At 48.2% G+C, this 23,438-nt stretch overlaps 1 protein-coding gene across 10 annotated transcripts in view; it reads left to right on the top strand.

Annotated features, from left to right (window-relative positions):
- The first annotated feature begins 5,772 nt into the window (after window positions 1–5,772).
- FGFR2 (fibroblast growth factor receptor 2) overlaps window positions 5,773–23,438 on the top strand; it is a 119,187-nt gene continuing 101,521 nt past the window's right edge. For 5 of the 10 annotated variants that reach the window (XM_049854703.1, XM_049854702.1, XM_049854700.1 and 2 more), the window contains exons 1-2: window positions 5,775–6,367; window positions 10,607–10,855. In XM_049854703.1, coding sequence (XP_049710660.1) covers window positions 10,690–10,855 — 166 coding nt within the window. In that variant the 5' untranslated portion in view covers window positions 5,775–6,367; window positions 10,607–10,689. Of the gene's footprint in view, window positions 6,368–10,606; window positions 10,856–23,438 lie in introns of all 10 variants that reach the window. The other 5 variants (XM_049854697.1, XM_049854695.1, XM_049854701.1 and 2 more) reach the window with 3 other exon arrangements.

Raw genomic sequence — 23,438 nt, 5'->3', positions numbered from 1 at the left:
TTGGCTGATCAATTTTCCTTGATAGGTTCAGACTGGCAGATGCCAGGTTCCAAAGCTAGGAACCTGAGTCATAACCACAGGTAGTTGTGGCACGAGGGGGCAGTGGTGAGGCCAGAGTCCCTAAAGTCCTCCACTGGGGTTTCCCCCAGCTATTTATTATGAAATTATTCAACATTCAGAAAACTTGAAAGAAAAATGCAATGAACACCCGTATACGCACTGCCTATCTGAACAGTTGACATCTGCCATATTTGCTTTATCTACCTTTTTTCCCATGAACCATTTGAAAGTAGGTTGCAAACATCAAGATATTTCATCCCTTAATCTTTGGCACAGACCTCCTAAGAACGCAGAAATTGTCCTGCAAAACCAAACTGTCATTACCTTACCTAAAAAAAAAACAAAAAAAGTAAGTTAAAAACAACCCCCTAATATCAGCTACTATTGGGTCCATATTAAAATTTCCCCAGTTACCACTTCTCCCCCAGATTATCTTTTACAGAAATTTCTGCCTTTTTTGAACCAGGATGCAATCAAAATCCCATATTGCCTCTGATTGTTATGGCCCTCCATTGTGTTCTGATTATCCAGTTGCAGATCTTTAAATTCCAAAATCTCAAACGTTAGCCTTAGCAATTCTTAAGAATTTTCCATTTCTATTTATAATATCGTTTATAAGAATCAGTCTATGAACCACAAATGTCGGCCCTTAATTCTTCCCCTATTTTGAAGACTATGCAAATTTAGCGGCTGAAAATGTGACAAAAGGGGTCTAACGATCTTATGCACCTGAACTTGAAGGTTCTTTGAAACATTAACGGCAATAATGACTCTAACTTGCTCTTCTTGGAGCACTTGAGGAAACAGAAATGGGCTGGGTAAATTTTGGGAGGGATATTAATATTTTGGGAGTCAATGAATTCTACTCAGTTCCATACTAAGCTGAATAATTTAGAAAGTGTGGAATCCCTTGGCATGGGTGAGAGGGGTCAGCTTGCCCTGGTGGCCACTGGGATAAACCCCAGCTGGTCAGGAGAGCGGAATTTTGGGTCTCCCTGCCATTAACCAGCGGGGCGTCCTTGGGCCTGTCACATCCCCTCTGTGTGCCCGAAAATGTGGGGATCAAACTCCATGGGGTCTTTAGGCTTTAATAGTCGCTTCCTCACCTTTGGGCCCAATTGTCTTAGGAAGGCCTACCTGTGACAGTCAGAACACCTGGAAATCCATTAAACCTCATCACAGGGCATAATGGCATTTTTTATTCAGATGCTCCCCATGGATTTGCAGAAACTCTTTGACACTAATTGTGCTCACGAGTGTGAAACATGCAAAGCTACACAGTATCCCCCCCTCTGCCTCCATCGCCACCCAGGGACTGCCGCTGGGAAGGGCAACAGAGGGAACCGAGGAGCACTGCAATGCTTTCCATTTCAACAGCCATTTGTAGGACTCAGATGGCCTGCCCAGGACATGTTTCATCATTTCATCACAGTTGAGTCTTGGGTAGGCACCGCCAGGCCTTTTGATGGGGGAGCTGTGGAATTTAGCAGCCAAAATGACTCAAGGCTATGTTAAACCCAAGCCCGTATTAATACTCAGGTATTGTGGTGCTAAGGAGCCCTGGTGGCATGGTGGTTAAAGCGCTTGGCTGCTAACTGAAAAGTCAGAGGTTCGCACCCAACAGTTACTCCGCGGGAGTAAAATGCGGCAGTCTGCTTCTGTAAAGGTTACAGCCTTGGAAACCCTACGTGGCAGCTCTACTCTGTCCTGTAGGGTTGCCATGAGTCGGAATCAACTTGACGGCAATTTTTTTTTTTCTAGATTGTGGCTCTACAGGTTAAGCTATTTCCTTTAACCCTCCCAATAGTCCTAGGAGGGTTCTCCACGAGTCAGAACTGACTGGCAGGCACACGGTGACAACAATAACAATAATCATAAGTAACGCTTACATAGCTAGCAATTCCCATGTGCCAGGCACTGTTCTGCTTGTCACCTCCTAAGGCATTTAATCCTTTTAGTAATCCTATGTCATTTACCAGGATCCCTGGTGGCGCAGTGGTTAGGCACTCGGCTGCTAACTGAAAGGTCCGCCATTCGAACCCATCAACCACTCTGTGGAGGAAAGATGTGGCAGTCTGTTTAAACAAAGGTTTACAGCCTTAGAAACACTATGGGGCAGTTCTACTCTGCCCTGCAGGGTCACTATGACCTCAAATTGACGGAACAGCAATGGGTTTTTAATGCAATTTATCAGTATCAGTTGCTGGGGAGTCAGTTCCAATGTGTGGCTACCCCTTGTGTGTCAGAGTAGAACTGTGCTCCGTAGGGTTTTCAATAGCTGTGACCTTTCAGAAGAAGAGTGCCAGGCCTTTCTTCTGAAGTGCCTCTGGGCAGACTTGAACCTTCGGCCTTTCCGTTAGCAGCAGAGCAATCACATTGACCGTGTGCACCACCCAGGTTGATCCCCCTGTGAGATAGCTGCCATTCTTTTGATCAATTTACAGACAAGAAAACAGAAGACTCAGAGATCGTAACTTGCCCAAAGTCACACAGCTATTGAGTGACCAGATCCACAACTTGACTGTGGAATCAAAGCCTTGTATCCCCTCAATTTAGGGTAGCAATGCTCCCTCACCTGAAGGTGAGGAGATACTTCCAGAAGGACTTTCTCTCCAGGTAAGTCTCAGCTTTGAAATTCAGGCCCAATTCTAAGTTCAGAATCATTGGTGAGGTTCAGTGGTGGATCCATGATTTTGCTTCCGTTAAATGCCACAGGCTCCCTGAAAATGGGTGCTTGCTGTCTGGGGATTCGGCCTCTCCCCTCACCTCCAGGAGTAAGTACTCTTAGCATGGTCCTTAGACTATTCAGTACTCATTCCTACTGCTTTGTCTACGCTATGCACATTATTGACCTTTTCCTGACCTAACTTTTCTGTAGGGCGAAGGAACAGCCACCCATCCAAAAAACATATTATGAAAAGAAAAATCCCAAATCTTTGAAGAAGAAAGGCCTGTGGCAGTGAAGGTCTCCACCCCTTCCTCTTTTCTCTTCCCATAACCAACGGGCTTGAAGCACAATTTGTTTCTAGAAACTTCTGGGGCATCGGAGTTCTAGTGTCCTCATTTTTCTTCCTTCCCATTGATGTATCATTACTAGAGTAAAAAAAAGAAGGGCGTCTCGAGGGCTTTTTGGGGGGGAAAAAAAAAGAGTGCCTACTGAAGACATTTTGTAAAGGGGGGAAAATTGGGAAGAAAAGAAGCCTCAGTAGGGGGTGGAGGGCAGTGAATGTGGCCTTGTCTGATGGTTCTTTCAGCTGAAACCTGGTGCTGGCGCTCCTTGTTCAGTTCAAACTGTCACCTTTAGTTCTTGATGGCTTTTCTGCCCTCGTCCCTGAACCTCAACAGATTGGGGCTTATTTACCTATTCACACTCCGCCGTGGTAGCTCATTAATAGGCTTATTAGCAACACCATTCATGGGAGGCCATTGACAAAAGGGGCTCCAGCCACTCAAGAGGGAAGAGAAAAAACTGTAAAGAGATTATTTTCTCATTCAGAAGCCTCGCTGGTGTGAAAGCTTTCCTAGACCCTCTGAGGTCACTTGAAGTCTAAATTTGATGACAGAATTGATTAAAAAAAAAAAATAGTAATAAAACATTCCAAACATGCTTCTACTTTTCTCAAAACTGAAGCGTTTGCTGCAGTGGGCTTGTGGCTTCACTCACTTAAAAAGGAGCACTCTTGAGGGAATAAGGGGCTTTTGATGGATGGGTGTCTTTTCATCCCTATGAAGAATAAATTCTGGAAACTGCGTCTGGATGTTAAAGAAGGTGTTCTTATTTGTTATTTTCAGCGGAAGGCTTCCTTCCCATTCAGAGAACATAAAGCTATTGATGAATGAGAGATACGGACTTGGGTTTCCTGCACCATTAATTTATGTGAGAATGTGTGAACAGCATTTTCGGTGGCTGATGGATACCGTACAGGATGAGACAGGAATCTGCCCTGAGACACTCGGGTTTCCCGTTGGTGGGGAACATAAAGATGTAAGTGACGACCTCCCAGCAGACTGACATTCAGAGGTGACCCTAGGTCTGAGAGCTTGAAAACATTTTGGTATGGACAGAACAACCTAGATGGGAATGAGTGGCTGAGGGACACCTGGCTGAGGCGTCATTGAATTCAAAGATTCAGGGACTGATCCAGGTTAGAGGACTTGATTAAAAGCATATCCGTCTGGGGCAGTTCTACTCTGTCCTATAGGGTCGCTATGAGTCGGAATCGACTCGACAGCAGCGGGTTTTTTGTTTCCTCCCTCTCAGCAATGGGCTGATAATTCCGTCTGAGACTCAGACTCTAGTTTTTGCTGCCAAATTTCCAAAGTATAATTTCAGAGCTGTTTGCCTCAATCAGTGGTTAAGAGCTCTGCCTGCTAACCAAAAAGTCGGCAGTTCGAATCTACCAGTCACTCCTTGGATACCCTACAGGGCAGTTCTACTCTACAGGGTTGCTATGAGTTGGAATCGCCTCACATGGCCATGGGTTTAGTTTTTGGTTTTGCCTGAATCATTTAATGGATTTGCACTCTTTCCTGGCTTTTAAGTAATTTGTATGAAAGGTTTCTACGATGTATTGCAAATAAAAAAAGATTTCCTAATAAGGTGGCACCTTGGAAAAATATTTTCATAAATGTTGCAAAGAATACAGTGTTCAGGAACTACGTGCAACTCTGTTTCTAAATGCAGGCAAAGTCGGTTTTCCGGGTCAGCGTGGCACTCACTGCTCCGTTTGTCTGTCTTTAGGCCTCAGAAGCCTTCTTAAGTCACTTCTTGGTTTAACGACCTTTCCTAAAGAAAGATAATTAAGGTTTTTTTATCTGTATTGCCTTGAACTTAGGCAGACTGCCTAGGAGCTGGCTAAGTGAGGAGGGAGAGAAAGTACAGTAAAAAAGAAATGAGCCTGTGGACACAGCTTAGTGAAAAAGGTAGAGTGGAAATAGGAACTTGAAAGCGTATCAGATACAACTCCCTGGTTTTGCAGTCAGAGAATCTAAGATCCACAGAAAAGAACTGATTTTCTGAAGGTCCAAAAGCTATTTGTGGCAGAGTTGACTTTTTAGAATTTTAAAAATGTTTTAGTAACCCAAATATACATTACAAAACAATTTGTTGTTGTCGCAGTTTTTCACTTTTTTAAAAAGGGCCACGTTCAAAGTCAGCTCTGCCTGGAACCAGCTGTGTGACCCTGGGCAAATTACTTAACCTCTCTGATGTTCAGTTTCCTTTCCAGAAATTGGGAATATTGCTCTGCAGAGGGGTTGTGCCGATTAAACAGAATAACTTATTCAGAACTCCTGGCACATGGTGGGGCCTCCATAAAATATTAGGTTTTCCCCCTCACTTCTATGGTATTGAAGGCCAGGGGAAAAAAAAAAAGCAACCCCCTACAAAATTTCCAAGTTGTCTCACCTTCTTCAAAAGTTTCATTTGCATTAAATTTCTCCTCCCAATAGCACGCCTACGCATTTCAAAGTTCCTTTAAGGGTAGAGCAGGTAATCTGTGATTTGTTTTCTGACTTGAAACAAAACAACGTCACCCAGGCACCTAGTAAAACGTTGGTCAGTTGACCTCCCAAGGGAAGGGAAGGAGGCGGTGGCGCAGGTTGGGGGAGACCGGCCTTGTTACTGGAGGATAGAGTTGCATCTCCCCGTCCAGATCGCGCCCGGGCCCCTTGCCTGCCCGGCCGGGGTCTCCCGGCCGCTCCAAGGCGTCGGGGGCCGCTCAGGGCTCGGCGCGGCCCCAGTGCGCCGCGCTGATTGGCAGAGCTGGCGCCGCCGTCCAGGAAACGGCTCGGGTTTCAGCGGGGGCGTGACCCGCCGGAGGAGGCGGTGGCGCGGGCGGCGGCGGCGGCGGTGGAGAGCGCAGAGCGCCGCGGAGAGCTGAGCGGCGGCGGGTGCGGAGCGCGGAGCGGGCGGCGGCCGCACAAAGCTCGGGGCCGCGGGGCTGCATGCGGCGGACCCGGCCTGGCGCCGCAACTCCTCTCCAGGCCGGCGGGGCCCGGAGGCCGCAGCTCCCGTGCGCGCTCTCCCCTCTCGCAAGTGGCGAGCAAAGTTTGGTGGCGGAGACGCCGAGCCGGAGTCCTTTCTTCCTCTCGCTCCCCAAACCCGAGCGCAGCCGCGGGCGTCATGCCCGCGCTACTCCGCAGCCCCGGGTGCGCGTGAAGCCCAAGCCCCTGCACTGCCAAGGATCCAAGGACGACACTCGGCTGGAGTTTCCACCGAGGGACCCCCGAGCTCGGCGCTCCCTCCATCCCGACCCACGCCGGCCGCGGGGACAGGACCGATCGCGGAGCCGCGTTGCCATTCAAGGTAATCGCTGAGCGGGACAGAGCGGGACGCCTCGCCAGCGGGACAGGGGCGTCGTGGGGGCCCGGGACGCCGGGCCACTGACCTCTGGGGGAAGGCGCGGGAGAATGCCACTGGGAAGAGGGCCCCTGGCCTCCCTCTTGCTGCTTAGGTGATGGGGAAGGTGGGTGCGTGCTCGCGGCTGGCGTTTGGGAAGTCCTGCCTCCACCACCCCCGTCCAGATGCTCACATCTGCTTCTTGGGTTGACACCCCTTCTCCGTCAAATTCCGCTGGCTCAGCCCACCGTTCCTCCGACCCCTGAGCGGGTGGGCGGCGGGGCTGGTTGCTGGTGGCACAGCCCCGCAGGCGGGGCGCCCTGCGGGGCACCTTTGGGGTGCTTCATCCCTGGGCCTGGGGAGCGCCCGTCCCATTCCATCTAAGCTCCGTCGGTGGACCCTTACCCGGGAGGGAGCCGCTGGGGTGGGACCGCCGACATCCCGGTTGCCATCCCCTAGTGATGGCGATGCCGGGTGGGGGGCATCTTTGGGGAGGAGCACTGTTCGGGTTCCCAGATTTCGTAGTACGCGGCCGCCGCCGGCGCTGGAGCCCGGGCAGGCGGCGAGGGCTGGAGGGAGCGCGGCGCCCGGGGCTAGGGGGCGGGCTGCACCGACTTTTCCCGGCTCGCCCGCCCTGCAGCCGCTCGCAGATGTCGAAAGCGCCGGCGAGTTCTGACTTGCGCGCTCATTCTTCCAGAGGCGGGGCTCGCTGGGGAGCCGGCCGCGGGCTCTGCGAGGCGCCGGCCCGACCACTGCGGCCCGCGGGGCCGAGCGCAGGCTGCGCTCTGCGGAACGGAGCCGGCCCGGGCGGACAAGCCACCGCGCGCCGCGCAGACTGCCCGCTCGCAAACTCCTCCAGCCCATCCTTCTTGCCCGATTCAATGAACCTACTCTTCCCGGCGAACCTGCTTTCAAACTCGGGGCACCCATTATGTGTTTGGTGTGAAATGCTATCAACATTTAAAACCCCATTGTCCCCCTGGTCCCAAATCCCTGTAAATCTTCCACCGGTCTCGACTCATTTTCATCTGAAAAGCCTGTTTAGTTTGAATAGAAAAGCAATCAGGCGCCCCTCTCCCAGGAATGTCAATTAAAATGCAGATTTTTTCAGCTTTTTAGCGCGGAGGACTGGGAAGAAAAACGGGATATTCTAGCAAATTGATGAAAGAAATGCTACCATGAAGTGGGGTGGTGATGGTGAGGAGTACCCCCAAACTGCCCTCAAGATCTCGGTGGCTTGCAAGTGTTCACAGGGCGGGGACTGTTGTCCTGGGTCCACCCGTATTTATTTTTTGCGATTTCAGTGTGTTGAGGAATTTCCCCCCCGGACTTGACACCTTGGCTCCTGCCCTACTCAGCTCTGGGGTGTAGGGGGAGCAGTAAGGAGGCTTTGAGCCGGGAGGTGCGTGTGCCCCTTGGGGCAGCGGGGCATCCCCAACCTGGTGGAGCAGTGTCGACTTTCTAGATGTGAAATCTACCCAGGAGCCAAGCACCCAAGAGCCCAGTGTGGGTGACCAGCAGTGGACAGAAGGGCCAGTCCACTAAGCCGGGCCCTGGCATTGGCCGTCCTTCTTGGAGGGCAGGGGTTTGGGACTGTTGTGGGAAGTTTGGGAGCTGAGCGCTGGCCTGGGGACTACTCCCGTGGTTCCTTTCTCCCCAGTGGTCTCTTTGCCTGTCTTTGGGGCCGGCTCGTGCTGAGGGGAGAATCGACCGGGAGAGCGGGTGGCCGCGAAGACCCATCCGTCAGAGGGAGAGTGACAACTCCTCCCGCGTGCAGGCTGAGAAGACAGTTCCCTTTCAAGGGGAAAAATAAACACGCCGGGGCTTTCACTGGGGCTCAGGCTCCAGGAAGGATTATGGTATTGTAGGCAGGAAACTGGATTGTGGCCGCCAGCGGCATGCTGGGCCTGTGTTCCCAACTCCGAGCTCGGGACCTAATTATCCCGCGTAGGGGGCCGCTCTGTATTTTTGTCCACTCGGGTGCGGAGCTGCTCGGACCTGCCGCCCCAGGCCGCCACTTTGTCGGGATTTGGGGAGGGGCTCCTGTGGGGCCTGGACCTGGAACTGCGGAAGTGCAGGGTTCTGGTGGAAACATGGGCTGAGTGAATGGCTTTAGGTTTGGTGGAGGGCACTGCCAACCTTTCCCTGCCCAGAGCTAAGGAGACTTCTCGGAGGGAGGGGCAGATGGGCAAGGCGGCTGGGGGAGCAACCGGAGCGCGGGCTCCTGTTAGGAGTCAAGAGTGTGGACAAACTTGTGTGAGAGGCAGAACATTCCCATGCGTTCTGGACTTGCTTAGTAAATCATTGAGTGTTTGTGTGCCTGCCTCCCACGTGCATGTAGGAATAGATGCAGAGTTATCTTTGGAGGCCTTAACTTTAAGAGGAAAAATGCTAGGGGAAAAAAACGTCAAGTAACCTGAAAATAGGCATGCGTGCGCTTTTCTTGCTTTTCTGTGAATTGCGGTTTCACTATGTGCTTCTTAGAAACTGAGATTTTCTGTATTTGTCCTTTGAAAATGGTGCCGGGTCTTCTTTGCCCTCAACCATTTTCACCCTCAAAAAACCCAAAACCAAACCCCTTGCCAACAAGTCGATTCCAACTAATAGCGACCCTATAGGGCAGAGGAGAACTGCCCCATAGGGTCTCCAAGGGGCAGCTGGTGGATTTGAACTGGCAACATTTTGGTTAGCAGATGAGCTCTTAACCACTATGCCACCAGGTTTTCATCCTTGGTAAAGGCTAAACAGAGCTGTTTTCATCATAGAGTTTTGGGAATCCACTGGAGTGTTGAAATCCAGTGTCATAACTTGTAACAAGCATCAAACATTTGAACCTTGTTGTTGTTAGGTGCCATCGAGCTGATTTTTGACTCGTAGTGACCCCATGTGATAGAGTAAAACTGCCCCGTAGGGTTTCCTATGCTGTAATCTTTACACGAGCAGACTGCCAGGTCGTTCTTCCTAGGAGCCACTACGGGAGTTCCATCCGGCAGCCTTTCAATTAGCGGTTGAGCACTTAACCGATTTGCCACCAGGGCTCCTTATTTAAGCATTTAGAGATTTTATATTTAAGGCCCAATCTTATAAAATGTGGTTCACAGAATCTGAAGTCTGGGTTAATGCACCCTTCTTGGTGATTGCTTTAATCAAATTCTGTTCATTTTGATGATACACTTAATAATTGGATGAATTTAAAGTTATTTAGAATATTTTACACTTTGAAAATCATCTTTGCTTTTAAAACGTTAGGATCACGTGGGTGGGAACGGGATAGTAAGTTGAGCGCCCCCTTGTAACTTCTGAAATTTCAGCCAGTAGTGAACACATTGAAACTTATTGGCCCAATCACATACCATGCCAATGATTTGCATATGATCCTCATCGTTAGTAATAAATACCAGCGTTATTCACCTAGAAACCCAAGTTTGCATCTCCTCAGTTTCTTACCCACCTTCTGTAGGTTGAAGACATTTCCTAGACCTGGGTTACGTGGAAGGGGGTTTAGGTTTCCAGCCCCATTTTTGCTTAGCTGATGGGAACGTAGCACGGTTCCGTTTGTCTTTTCTAAGTGGCTGTTTGGCAAAAGATTGAAATACACTCCTCCATTTGAAAATGAATCCTGACGAGTGTAAACCGGTGGGAGTTTTCTGTAGCTTTCCTGGGAAGATTGTTTCTTTGCTGGCCTCCTTTCTGCCTGAGACCTTCAGGGAGAGTGGACAGACCTCTTTGCTGCAGCCCAGCAGGAATATGGGGCTGAAAGCAGACACCCGCCCCAGTCAGCTTTCTAAAGCTTGGTTGGACTAAGAGAAGGTAAGGAGGTTGGTGATGCCATCCTGAGCATTTTGAGCTCGCTTTTGTGGTTGCCCTTGGAACTAAGATCGTGTTCCTTCTGTTTTTCGGGGCAGTAGAGGTGTGAGCTGACAGTGGGAGAGGGCACACTTTGCCTTACTGAAGTGGTCGCACGGATCCGTGTCCTGTAACTACTCCTGTATGTGTGTCTCCTAAAAGTCTGCTTTTGAAAAGATTAGCCTAACATGTTTTGTAGACAGTCTTGTGGAAATACCTGGGAGCCCAAGGTGAGGATGGAAGCATTTGTGGACGATGGAAAATAATTCTGTTTTCACATCTTTGAGAGGCTAAACAGCGGTTTTGTCCCACTTGGGTTTGAGTGGACTGGCACTGACTCGCCGAATCTCTCTCCTCTAGCGGCTGCAGCAGCTCCTGGTTCCTGAGCCCACCGCAGGCTGAAGGCATTGCAGGCAGTCCATGCTCGTAGTGGAAGTGTGCAGATGGGATTAACGTCCACATGGAGATATGGAAGAGGACTGGGCATTGGCACCGTAACCATGGTCAGCTGGGCTCGCTTCATCTGCCTGGTCGTGGTCACCATGGCAACCTTGTCCCTGGCCCGGCCCTCATTCAATTTAGTTGAGGATACCACATTAGAGCCAGAAGGTAAGTGACTGTTTCATTCCACTTGCAGGGTACCGAGTTTGTCTGGGGATTTGTCTGTGGAAGCGGCACTTAGGGTCAGGCCTGTTTTAGAATCAGCTGCCCTTGCATTGTAAACAAGTCCTCTGAGGGCAGTTGAGAGCAGTCGCTTTGGTCCTCCCAAGTCAGAGAGATCCCAGAGGAGGTTCCTTGTTGCAGCAATGCAGGCAGAAAGGTTCAGTGTGGTGGTTTCTCTGTGTTTCTCTGTGCTGGGTGAGGGATGCGGTACCCGTTCACCTTTATCCACTGCCAAGGAGAGCTGGGAACGGACCCGCCTTACTAGAGGACCACCACCCATAGCTTCCTGCATAGCATGCCTGTAGGAGTGAGATTCTTGCTTACAGCGGAAAAGAATTGCTGTTTTCTGACAAAAGGAACCATTAAAGGAAATTGCCAACCTCTGAAATGCTGACGTTTTATTTTCATTGTCTAAGGAGAAAAAGAAGCTTCTGAAGTTCAGCATGGAGAGCCTTGACATGTTAGTTTTTTTTTTTTTGCCATTGTGATTCGTGGCAAATGCCTCATAGAGTCTCTGATTCTATTTTAGGTAAATTTGAGCGGAATTTGCCAGGGGGTCTCTCCGTTTATGAGGACTTCCAGATGAACGGGGCATGCGTTGGTGTTCCAGCTTTGGGAATGGAAGTTTAGAGGCTTAAGGCCAGGAGCAGGGATGACAGCGTTTGTGTGATAGAGCTGGGCAGATTTGGAGGCTCTCTCCCGGGTCCTTCTGAGACAGCATTAGCCAAGGCCTGACTTGGTGCAGCGTTGAGATCTGTCATCAGCAGGGAATATTGGTAGCTGAGTTATTTTTCGAGTGGTAATCCGAGAACAACACAGCAGATCCCAGCTCTCATCGCCACTTAATGAACCTGTTTGTTGAGAGCCCACCTGGTGCCTGCTTGGCTTGGGGAGCCTGGCGCAGTCCTGAGTAGTCTGGGGTCAGCCCAGCTGTTCTGGGGAAGCTCGTCCAGAGGGGTGGGCTGGAAGAGAACAAGAAAGCCCAGCCTCCTTAGCCCCATGAGGACGGGACGGGAAGGAGGCTGTGTCCCCACCCCAGAAGAGAACACTGAGAGATGGGACCCTGGGCGTGAGTCACTAAAAGATGTCAGCAGTTCTTTTTCTTGCGGAGACACTTACCACCTGAAGCAATTGTGTGAGTGTGCTTGGCTGGTGACCTTTTTGTTGCACACATGCGTGGAAACTTTGTAATGGCCAGGTGTGGTGGCATTACCTGGCTTCCACGTCTCTGGGGGAGGGAGTCTGGTGGGAGTTTGTATGTGAGGCTTTTAGGAACTGCCTCCTTGTGACATGTGCTGTGACATAAGATGAATGTCATTTGCGGTCATGTTGCATTTTTAAAGGGCTTAACGTGAGAGAAAAGGTCCCCGGGTTCTGAAAGTCATGTCTGTACTTCTTTAATTTTGCTAATAATTCAAATGGATGTTTCCCTAATTGCTGGTTTTCCCCTGAGTGCCTGGCTCAGCACAGACGTGGGAAGCTGAGCTGGGATTTCTTACATTGTGGGCTTTAGGAGCGGGCCCAGGTTTGGAAAAAACTGTCATTTTCCATTTGTGTGTTCAGGACAGCATTATTGTGAGTTTATTTCAACATAAAGTGTAAAATGGCTCTGGAGGGTTTCTTTGACCGTATTTAATTACTAGAGAACATATATAATACATGCAGGAAGAGAGGGCTGAGGCAGAGAGGGAAAACACGGTTGAAAGGGCTCAAGTCCCCGAAAGGGGTATTTAGGTAGAAATTTGTATCCGACAATGTGAATATTGTCTAAAACAACAGGTCTTCCCAGGCTGGGATCTGTAGGTGCACTCGGGAGTTGGGGGGAGAGTGGGGTGCTCTGTGAACTCCCTGAAATTGTAGGTAATATTTTATGAATGTTCTTTTGTATGTTTTTATGGGTCTATCACTTCCATGAGATTTACGCCCAGGGTTATGACCAAAAAAAAAATTTTTTTTAGAGGAGGGAGTAAAAAACCCTGCAAAGGGTAGGCTTTGGAAAAGCATACAAGCCCCTGGGCCTTGGTTCCTCTTTCTGCCATGTAAAGGTCTGATAAGGGTCTCTTCCAGCTTTTACATGAAAGGAGTATCAATATCCTTAGAAGCCTTCTGATGACCTACCTCAGAGGGTTGGTAACCAACAACCAAACCAAACTCATTGCCGTCGAGTCCATTCCGACTCATGGTGACCCTATAGTACAGAGTAGAACTGCCCCACGGGGTTTGCAGGGAGCACCTAGTGGATTCGAACTGCTGACCTCTTGGTTAGCAGCCAAGCTCTTTACTACGCCACCAGGGTTTTCCAAAGGGTTGGTAACCAAAACCAAAAACCCTGTGCCATCAAGTCGATTCCAACTCATACCGACCCTATAGGACAGAGTAGAACTGCCCCATAGAGTTTCCAAGGAGCATCTGGTGGATTTGAACCGCTGACCCTTTGGTTAGCAGCCGTAGCACTTAACCACTACGCCACCAGGGTTTCCGAAGGGTTGGTAGGAGATGTAAATTAGACCCAGACATAAAAAGCAATTAGCACAGGGCCTGGCATCTAATAAGCACCCAATGCATGCTATCATTATTCCCCAGCCAGCCGAACATGGGCTTCCCCATTCTGGGAAGCGAGTCATGCCAGTTGCACATGTCAGGAAACATCTATGCTTTTGGGTACAGTTGAGAAGAAAGTGTTTTCTGCCCAAGGAGGCTCTATGTGTTCCCAGGCAGCTGTGTGTCATTCCCAAGACAGGTTCTGCCAGAACAGGTGTTCTCCTTTCCCCAGGTTAGTAGGCAGGTGATCTAATTATAGATGAGAAAGGAGTTCTTAACAACTGGAAGCCAGCTGAGTAGGGCAGCTCCAGCTTAGGTCCTGGCCCTGACCAGTTGGAGGGTGGGGTGTGTGTGTGTGTGTCCATACTTCATAGTTAATGTAACTACAGTTTTGGTTAACAATAAGTTCAACCTTGACCTATTTGCAAAAGGCTTCATCTTGGAAGACTTTGTGGTTTGCTGATTGGGAAGTTCAGTTTAAGTAATTCATTGGGCTGGAGCAGAAGAAAATGTGTCCAGAGAATATGTGCCTGAGAGGCTCCAGGAAAGAGCCTGGACCCTACCGTGAAAATGGCCCTTCCATGGGAAGTGTATGTTCTGTCTTCATGTCTTTGTATACTGTCATATCGTATCATATCATATTATGTCATATCACGTCCTTCATCTTCTGGACACTTTTTCTGAAGTGAAAACACCTCCTCTTGTTGGGCCTACTCAACTGATTTAAGAAAAGTAGCTGATGGGCCTCTAGAAGATTTTGGTTGTTAATATTCTAGATTAAAAATGAATCTTTTCAATTCATTCATTGTTGTAGGCGACCAGCTGAACAATGTGAATACAGCTTATTGACTCAAAGGTGGGGGTAACCCTCAATGCCAGGGACTGTTATGTTGATTAATATTCTAATTATTTCAAGTATCATCAAGCTTGATTACCCCGGGAAGGCGGTGACTCTTACTTTCAAGTTCTTCCTGACATTGTCACCTACTCTGGTTAATTAAGTCCTTGTTGACATTAACGACACCTTTGTTTACACCAGCCCAGTAGGAGCTAAAATAAAAGGGCTTTTCCAACCTAAAACCCTTAATTACTTTCCCACCCTCTACAGAGTGGGACTGTGAAGAGACAACAACCTGGGAAAAAGTAGTTTGCAGGCCTTTTTTGGCAACCTTGTGTGAGGTGATGCTGTCCTGGATCAATGTGCATTGGTCCAGATAGCAGAGAGGAGCGAGGGATGGGCCTGGAGACCTGCCCAAGTCAGACTGTTCTAATGTGCTTTAAGTCCTTTGTTAGAAATTCTGTAAAGCCGTAATGTATCAGCTATACGCATTTAATTGCAAGTGAAAAGAAAAGAAAAAAAAGAATACATCCGCATACCAAGAGTGAATGATTTAAAATAATCTTCTGTTTTATATTATCTGCATCTTTGTTCCTCCGTATGAGTGTTAATATTTAAGAGTTGACTGTAACTTGATAGTTAACTTAGGAACAAGGACTTATTCTTGGTCAATTAAACCAAATGCAGGCTTAGCAGTTAAATACACAGTGAAGTACACATTTTTCATTAGTATATGAAGTATTTCACAACTTGGAGACAAAGTGTTGTGTTTAATATTACTCCTAGAGCAAAAATCTGGCAAGCCTAGAGAATTAGTGTTTGTATAATTTGTATACTGGCTCTCTCAGATCTGAATCGTGTTTTTTTTTTTGCCTTTGTATTTTAAGCAGTTAAAATATTGAGTACCTACTATGCAACGCCCCCCCCCAAAAAAAACCAGTAACCGAAAACGTAGTCCTTCAAGTCTTTCCAGTCCAGTTGAGGGTGAGAATTCAAATAACCAGAGCAATCCAATATGAGATGTTTCCAATGTCAGACTTAATGAATAATTACACGGCCGTGAAATAACGGGGGCAGTGTTTAAACAGAAAGAGTTTTGTTTAAGGTTCACATTCTCAATAAAATGTCTCCAGTAGCCCTCCAGCTTGCAGACTGGCTTGTTTGGGTGTTTACTTAGTGAAGGTAATTGTTAAAAGGCACCCCCCCCCCCCACGTTAATCAGAGTCTAGCTTAATTTCACATTTCCATTTACGCTGTCTAGTTTCAGTCTTTAAAGGCAAACGTGGGAAATTTACTTTGGGGAGCCAGCGTGTTAAACTAGGTAGGAAGTACAGTTGGTGGGCTGACCCGCCCCTTGTCTTTGTTTGATTTACCTTGGTGGGCAACTCAAATTATTTTTCTGAAAGTTTTTCAGCCTATCCTACAAATGGTTCTGATCCAGAGGGTTTTATAGGGCTGTTCAAACGTATCCGCAGTCTTTTTGTTTTGTTTTTCCCTGAGGGATGACTTTAGCCCTAGGATTTGCCATCTCTAGGGTTTTTTTTCCTTTTGCTATATCCCAAGTGAGATTCAGAGATGGCCCTGCTTTTTCAGCATACCACACCCTGATGGCCCCATCTCCCTGGCTTGCCTTCTTCGTGTGATTTCTTTTAACTGACAGTGATCATCTTGCAGGCTGTAGTGGCTAAATAGCAAGCCAGATGTCAGGCCTGGAAGTTGGCCTTAGCTAAAGAGCTGGATTTCTGAGCAATTAGGCCTGAGAATTGTTATGCCCAACACAGTTTTGTCAAGGAAGCACAAACCTCTAAGAACTCAGATTTGGCTACTTCTTGTTGTTAGCTGCCGTTGAGCTAGCCTCCGCCTCACGGGGACCCCATCCCCAGCAGAATCAGATGCTGCTTGGTCCTGTACCATCCCCATAATCCGTTATGACCAGACCTTTGTGAGTTTTTTTTTTTTTAATCTTTTAAGAGATGTTTATTTGTTTTTCTATAATTTATTTTTGTTGTTGAGAATGTACACAGCAAAAACACACACTGATTCAGGTACATTTAGTGACTTGGATTACATTCGTGAGCCATAGGGTTTTTGTTGGCTTGTTGTTGTTGTTGGGTGCCGTTGAGTCTATTTTGACTCATAGTGACCCCAGACAGAGTAGAACTGCCCCATAGGGTTTTCTAGGCTGTAAACTTTATGGGAGCAGCTCGCCAGGTCTTCCTGTATGAGCCGCTGTTGGGGGACCTTTAAACCTTAGTTTTTTTTTTTTAAGCTATATATAACTCGGGGTCTATTTTGGGGAAAATGTTTGTCTTCATGGGATCTGGCACCCTTAAGTTCTGCATGAATGGTCTGCTTCTTCCTCCTTACCCAGGTAGACCTGGGGTGACTCAGCCAGGCTATAGCTCTGGCTTTCTTGCCTTAAGGCATTTGAGGAGGTAAGGAAGGGGACCTGGTGCTGAGTTCTTTGAAGGAGAAGTCTTGTTGAACAAGTGGCTGGATAGTTCACTCTGATGGTCCTTTATGTCTTAGATACAGATGTCTCCTTCTGAAGTCAACAAAGGTCACACTTTTTAAAAGCCTCCCCCCTTGCTCTGATTCCTTAGTACTCATTTTAAGGTCATGATAGAATATTCAAAATGGTAGCCCCATCAGTGGTATGTTGTGGTGGCAGCCTTCACTGGCCTCTGTTTAGGTTTTTACCGTTTGTATATTCATGCTAACAGGGTATTTAACCATTGGGGCAAACAGTGGTCATCCTTGAAGAGTGTGTATCAAGTAAAAATTGGCACACTTTAGGGTGTGAGTAATTTCCATGTCGGAAAACTTGTACCATGACGGAGTTTTAAGATGTCGAAGGTGAGTCGTTGTCATTTATTCCACTTTGGAATATCCTAAGTTATTACACCCCATTCTAGACTAATTTGTCACATCATACAAATATTAAAAATTGAGTTCTTTTTCATTGTACTGAGCCAGGGAGCTAAGCTGTGGTACATTCTTTTAATCCTTTGTCCAACTAAAGAATGGTAATTTCCAGGTCATTCCTCAACGGAGAACACGTATATAGAGTTTCAGGTTACAGTGACATGTTTTATGAGAAGGTTAAAATATAGCTTATAAGGAAAAGGCCAATAGGTTCAGGAACCAGGTGAAGGGGGAGGTATTTATTTACACGATTTATTTAGCACCTTGCCTTCAGAGAACTCGATTCTGGGCTCTGACGTGAGTGGAGTGAGCTGTTCAAATTGTCTGATTGTTTTCTAACCCTAGCGCTCCTTTATATTACGGTGTGGCATAATTTTACACATGACAGTTTACTGTAAAGTTTTTCCATAGGAGACCAATTGTACTGTTTAAAAAGTATCCAGATACTGAAAGAGCAACTGTGTGCATTAGGGGGGTATGGATGGGGGGAGGGAAGTCGCTGTAAAATGAATATAATAATCTTTGCAGTGGGCAAGTGTCAGGTTTATACTCTTTGAATACCCTCACCCTTCAAATTGGAAGTTGACAGTGGGCTTATCCCGAAGGAGTGTGGCACCCTTCAAGGCGGCTCCTTCCCATCCTGCTACCAACCACTTGCCATCAGATCCGTTCCAGCTCATGGCTGACCCCACGTGTGCGGAGTAGAACAGCACTCCACAGGGTTTTCAAGGCTGTGACCCTTACGGAAGCAGACGGCCAGGCTTTTCTTCTGAGGCTCCTCTGGTTGTGTTCGAACCGCCAACCCTGCAGTTAGTTAGTCGTCCAGTGTTGGCTGTTGGCGCCGCCCAGGGACTCCCCCATCCTGCTAAGCCTCCTGGATTTCCACCATGGTAGGTGCCCAGTTGAATGGTGTATCCTAGATGTTATAAATGTTTCAAATTTAAAATCGCTGACGTGTTTAAAAGACCAAGAATCCCTGATACTCTTAACCTAAATTCTATACCTGGCATTTCTTCCTATAAAGAAATACAAAAATTTTGAATGGCACATCATGTGCTTTCTGGAGGCATTACTCACAGAAGGAACGTGGCCTTTGGAGCGAGGCAGATCTGCTTAGAATCTCTCCAGTATCTACAGGCTCTTGTGACCTTGGGGAAGTGAGCTGATGAGACCTGGAGCCTCCCTTTCCTTATCTGAAATGGGGCTGATAATCTATCTTGAAGGCTGATGGCGGAGATTAAAGGCAAAGGAAGCCCCTACCAGCTCCCAGTGGATCGTAGGTGTTCAGTAAAGCTACTTTCCCCTCTAGTCCACCCCCACTTCACAATCAAAACAAAAACCTGATACAGAATTAAAACCTGTATTTCTGGAACAATAGAATGCTTACCCTGCAATATTCAAGGATAAATCTTCTCATGAGAGACATTTGCATTACTTAAAATGTAGAACAAGCTTTGGGCCCTGGATTCCTTCAACCTTTTCTGTTATCTTGGGCTTTTGCAAGTCCCTGGCACTGTAGAAATGTGATCACCTTGGTGCTTGCTGTCCAAATGGTTCAGGATTGACATTTTTTTTTTCCCTGTTGAGAAAAGTCAGTTGCAGCTATGCAGTAACAGTAGGACACCTACTCCAGGAGGAACAATGTATTTTGGCAAAAAAAGAGTGTTTGGCTTGAGGCTTCCAAAGGGTTGTCATTAGGCTTTGTGAGAGATAGTAGGCAAGAGGTTATGGGATTGGGTGGCTGGGATGGTTGTCCAGCTTGCTCTGCTTTTGTCCTTGAGGGTGATGGAAGCTCCCAAGCCTACTCTATCCATGGCTGCCTTGTCTGCCTGCTGACTTTCCCTGATCAGCCTGCTGGGTGTGTCTGATGTGTGCAGGTAGGATACCTGGAAGGGAACTGAAGGAATTGTTAGGGGACCCACAGGATTGCAGTGGGGGAGGTGCTGAGCAGTCACTTGCAACTCTTTGTGTGTTATACCTCTGTGGGGGTTAAGTGATTGGGGGGTGGTGGTGTGTTAGTGTGGATGAGATTACGTTCCTTTGGCCTGGTCCTTGCCATGGTGATGATGGATGAAGTCATGTTCCTTTGGCCCATTCCTTGCCATGATCATGATGATGGGTGAGGTCATGTGCCTTTGGCCCATTCCTTGCCATGATGATGACAATGACAATGATACCTCCACCTACCATTTATTAAGTACCTGCCACATGTCGGATGCTGTGCTAGGTACTTTTATATCAATTATCTCCAGTCTCAATAATCCAGCAGATCGGAAGTCTTGCTGTTCCCATAGTATGGACGAGGTGTCGGAGACTCTTGGAGATGAAATGATTCCTCTGAGGCCTCCTGGTTAGGGAGCTTGGACAGAGACCTTTGGGTGAATTTATCGGTGCAAGAAAGCTTCCGTAGTTGAAACTTCCTCTTTCCTGAGCAGAACCTTTTGTGGAACACTGTGATGGCCCTCTCGTTCTTTCCAGAATCTGTCATGTGACCATTAAATTTGTAAGGAAACTGCTGGGTGGTACAAATGGTTAACATGCTTTGCTGCTAACTGAATGGTTGGAGGTTCGAGTTTACCCAGAGGCACCTCAGAAGATCTGCTCCAGAAAAAATCAGATCAGAAAACCCTCTGGAGCTCAGTTCTACTCTGACACGCGTGAGGTCACCATGAATTGGAGTAACTCAACAGCAATTGATATTTCCCTAAAGCCATTTGAAGACAAAGTACATTCAATAAAAACGTTCTAATATTTACTGCCTTATGATTCTTTTTGAATGGCCTGTGGTGGTCTATAGCGTATTGATAAGAAGTCACTCCTTTCTGTTGCCCAAGGAATACAGAGGGAGATGGCTCTGTGTCCCAGTCAGGGACCCAGGCTGAGTCACTTGACAGCAGCTCTAGGCTTAGAAGGGCTGGCCTGGTACTTGCCCGTTTCACTTGTAAACCACCTCAGCAGCGGAGACAATCCCTAGTTTTTCCTTTTCCCAAATGCCTTTGGCGATTCACCCAGGACCCTACTGATCTATTCCGGTTTTTGCAGGGGTAGATTGTCCAATAGGTAAGGTAAGTGTGGTGCTTACATTGCTTACCGTATCACCTGTAGTGAACAATTTTACATGAGTTTCACCATATCAAAGATGTGGTGAAACCCAGGTGAAATTGTTCACTACAGGTTAGTAAGTAAGCACAAGTAAGCCTGTGCTTACTTTGCTTACTGGGTCATCTGCCTTTGTCAGGGATCGTGCATTTGAAAAGAGGCTTTGATTCTGTAGGAAATGCTGTGGGGTTTGGAAGGGAGGCAGATGCCAGCCATACCTAGAAGCAGAGCCTTTGATGTGGTGGAAAAATGTGAAATTGCTCACTACAGGTGATCTGGAGCCCTGGTGGTGCAGTGGTTAAGAGCTTGGCTGCTGACCAAAAGGTCAGCAGTTCAATCCACCAGCCACTCCTTGGAAACTTTCTGGGGTCGTTCTACTCTGTCCTATAGGCTCGCTATGAGTTGAAATTGACTTGATGGCAACCAGTTTTAAAGATGACCTGCTAAGCACCGTGCTTACCTTCCCTATTGGACAATCTGCCCCTGCCTTTTTGGTTGTCACTTGATATTATGACAAGTTTTTCTTCTCAGTATTTGTGATTTGCCATTGGGTGGGAAATCAGGTCCCTCCTGCACAGACAGACCCCAGTACATGGAAATGACAAACACCAAGGCGTGCGTGGACCTTCTAATTGTTACTTCCCTGCAGAGACTAGGAGCAGAGAACACTAAAGGTTAAAAAAAGGGTGGTGTGGGGAGGGGGAGCTCCAAGAAGAAAAGGGCAGAAGCAGTAACACCTACTCTTCCTCCAGCTTTGGCCAAGGAGCGTGTCGTGAGGGGGGAAAAGACCAGAGAATGGAGCCCATTCGGAAAGCAAGCAAAGTTCAGTTTAGTGGTTAAAAAAAAAAATAGTGCGTGAACGCCGATTGGTTCCAGTTATGCTAGGAGGTGAATGGAGGCCCCGTTGCCAGCTGCACTTTGCACTGGCCACTTGCTCAGTGCGTGCAAAACACCCAAGGGTCGCAGGCATTTCCAAGTGGGAGTTCAGTATTGGAAGGAAGCTGAATAATAACTTTCCATCCTAAGCTTGCGGCCCTGGATGCAGTGACAACTTTTCAGCTTGGCAGAGACAAAGGCGTTGGTATAGACACGCTTTTCAGATTGCAGAGGAATTGCCGTGGCTTTTTTGAATTTGTTCATTCACTCGTTTGTTGTTGTTAGTTGCCATCGGGTTAATTCCGACTTATGGTGATCCCACGTGTGCAGAATAGAATTGCTCCATAGGGTTTTTAGGGTTACGACCTTTTGGAAGCAGCTCTGCCTTCTGAGGCACCTCTGGGTTCATCTCATAGTCAAGTGCTTAACTGTTTGTGCCACCCAAACCAAAACCCATTGCCATCAAATTGATTCCAATTCATAGCGACCCTGTAGGACAGAACAGAAGCACCCGCCCCATAGGGTGTCCGAGGCTGTAATCTTCACGGGAGCAGATGCCACATCTCTCTCCTGTGGGGCCACTGTGGGACTGAACTGTCAGCCTTTTGGTTAGCACCCAGGTGCATAACCACTGCACCGCTAGGGCTCCTTTGTGCCGTTCAGGGACTCCTTGCTCATTCATTTATTCTCCAAATAATTTTTGAGACCCTGTCATGTGCCAGGTTCTGTGGGGATATGGGGATAGAATGGCAAGCGGAAAACAATGTCAAGTCCTTTTGAGTCAGGTGAGTTAGGCATTTGTCAAATAATCGCAAAAATGAGTGGTGGCTAGTTCCAGTCCAAGGTGGAGGGGCTGTGAAGGAGCAACACAGCTGTGAAAGTGGAGGGGAACCCAGAGAAGGTGGTGTGGCTGGAGGAGTACAGACACCGGGGGAAGGGGTGTGAAATGAGACTGCAGAAGTCGCGGAGTCAGACCTGAGGGCGTGTGCGCCATGTTAGGGAGCTTCTGGGTGCTCCAGCTCTGCAGCGTCCTGGGGGGCTGGTTTTCCGTGAGGCTGCTTCAGCACATCCCCCCTGCACTGGCCCTAGTCTGTACCAGCCAGACTTGCCTGCTAGGCCTGCTCCTGCCTGGTTGGTAATGTCCAGGCCTCTCTGCTGGCTGTAGTCAGGTTTCACCTGTTGATGGAGGTGGAGCAGAGGCTGCTGGTGAACACATGGAGCTAGGTGCTCAGATGCCCCCCTTAAAGATGAGGCAAGGGCAGAGGCTGGTCATGGGTGTGGCTGGGCAACCCCACTTGCATGAGGTGGTCATTTCACCCTGCTCCTGACCATCTCTTTTCTGGACTTGCCACCACTTGGCTGTGTCTCTTGCTAGACCAACATGGAGGCAGGAGATGGCCGAAGGGCAAGGCTGCCAGGAGAGCCAGGGACAGGCCTTGACTCTTTTAGGGACTCTAATCCTGGTCGTGTCCTGGCCTGGGGACACAGTCAGTTAAATAAGTCTCCCATTTCTCTCTCATGGAGTCCTTGTGTGGTGCGGACTGTTAACATGCTCAACTGGTAACCCAAAGGTTGGAGGTTCTAGTCCACCCAGAGGCACTTTGGAAGAAAGGCCTGGTGATCTACTTCCAAAAAATCAGCCGCTGAAAAGCCTTTGGAGCTTAGTTCTACTCTGACGCACACGGGGTTGCCATGAGTTGGACTGTGAAGCAAGAAGTTGGTTGATTGGTTTCTTCTCCCTCAAGGGGCGCACAGCCTTGGTTTAACGAGGGACGGGTAGCCCTTTCCACGGGAAGCCAAGATACGGAGGAGCCAGGCACAGCACAGCCCTGCCAAGGCTCAGCTGTCTCAGAGGCTTTGAAAGGGGCTTTGCGGAGAGGTAGGCCTCTTCAAAGTTTGTTTTGGGGAAGCCTTTACCTCTATGCAAATAAGTGGCTTAGGGCAGGGGAAAAAGGTTAACCATGGTGGCGCCTAATCTTAATTTGGAATTTCCTGAATGAATGTGAGTTTCAGTCCTTCAGCATGGTCTCCCCAGAGGGGCAGTTTTTCTTTTCTCTGCAAAACACCGGAGAAAAGGGATCCCTGTGGCTCAAGGCCTGCTTTTCTCGCGTCCTGTGGTGCAGAGCCCGCTAAGAGCGGGGCCGCCCGCTCCAGGCTCTCTGCCCCCTTTGCGGGAGATGCCATATATGGGGGCCTCTGCCGAGGTCACTCTGATCCAGCTGCTGGCTGAGGCTCCTGGGGCCACGAGGA

This window comes from Elephas maximus, chromosome 16, assembly GCF_024166365.1.
Source record: "Elephas maximus indicus isolate mEleMax1 chromosome 16, mEleMax1 primary haplotype, whole genome shotgun sequence".
Lineage (NCBI taxonomy): Eukaryota > Metazoa > Chordata > Mammalia > Proboscidea > Elephantidae > Elephas > Elephas maximus.
The sequence above is the reverse complement of the archived record's forward strand: the minus strand, read 5'-3'. Positions and strand labels throughout refer to the sequence as shown.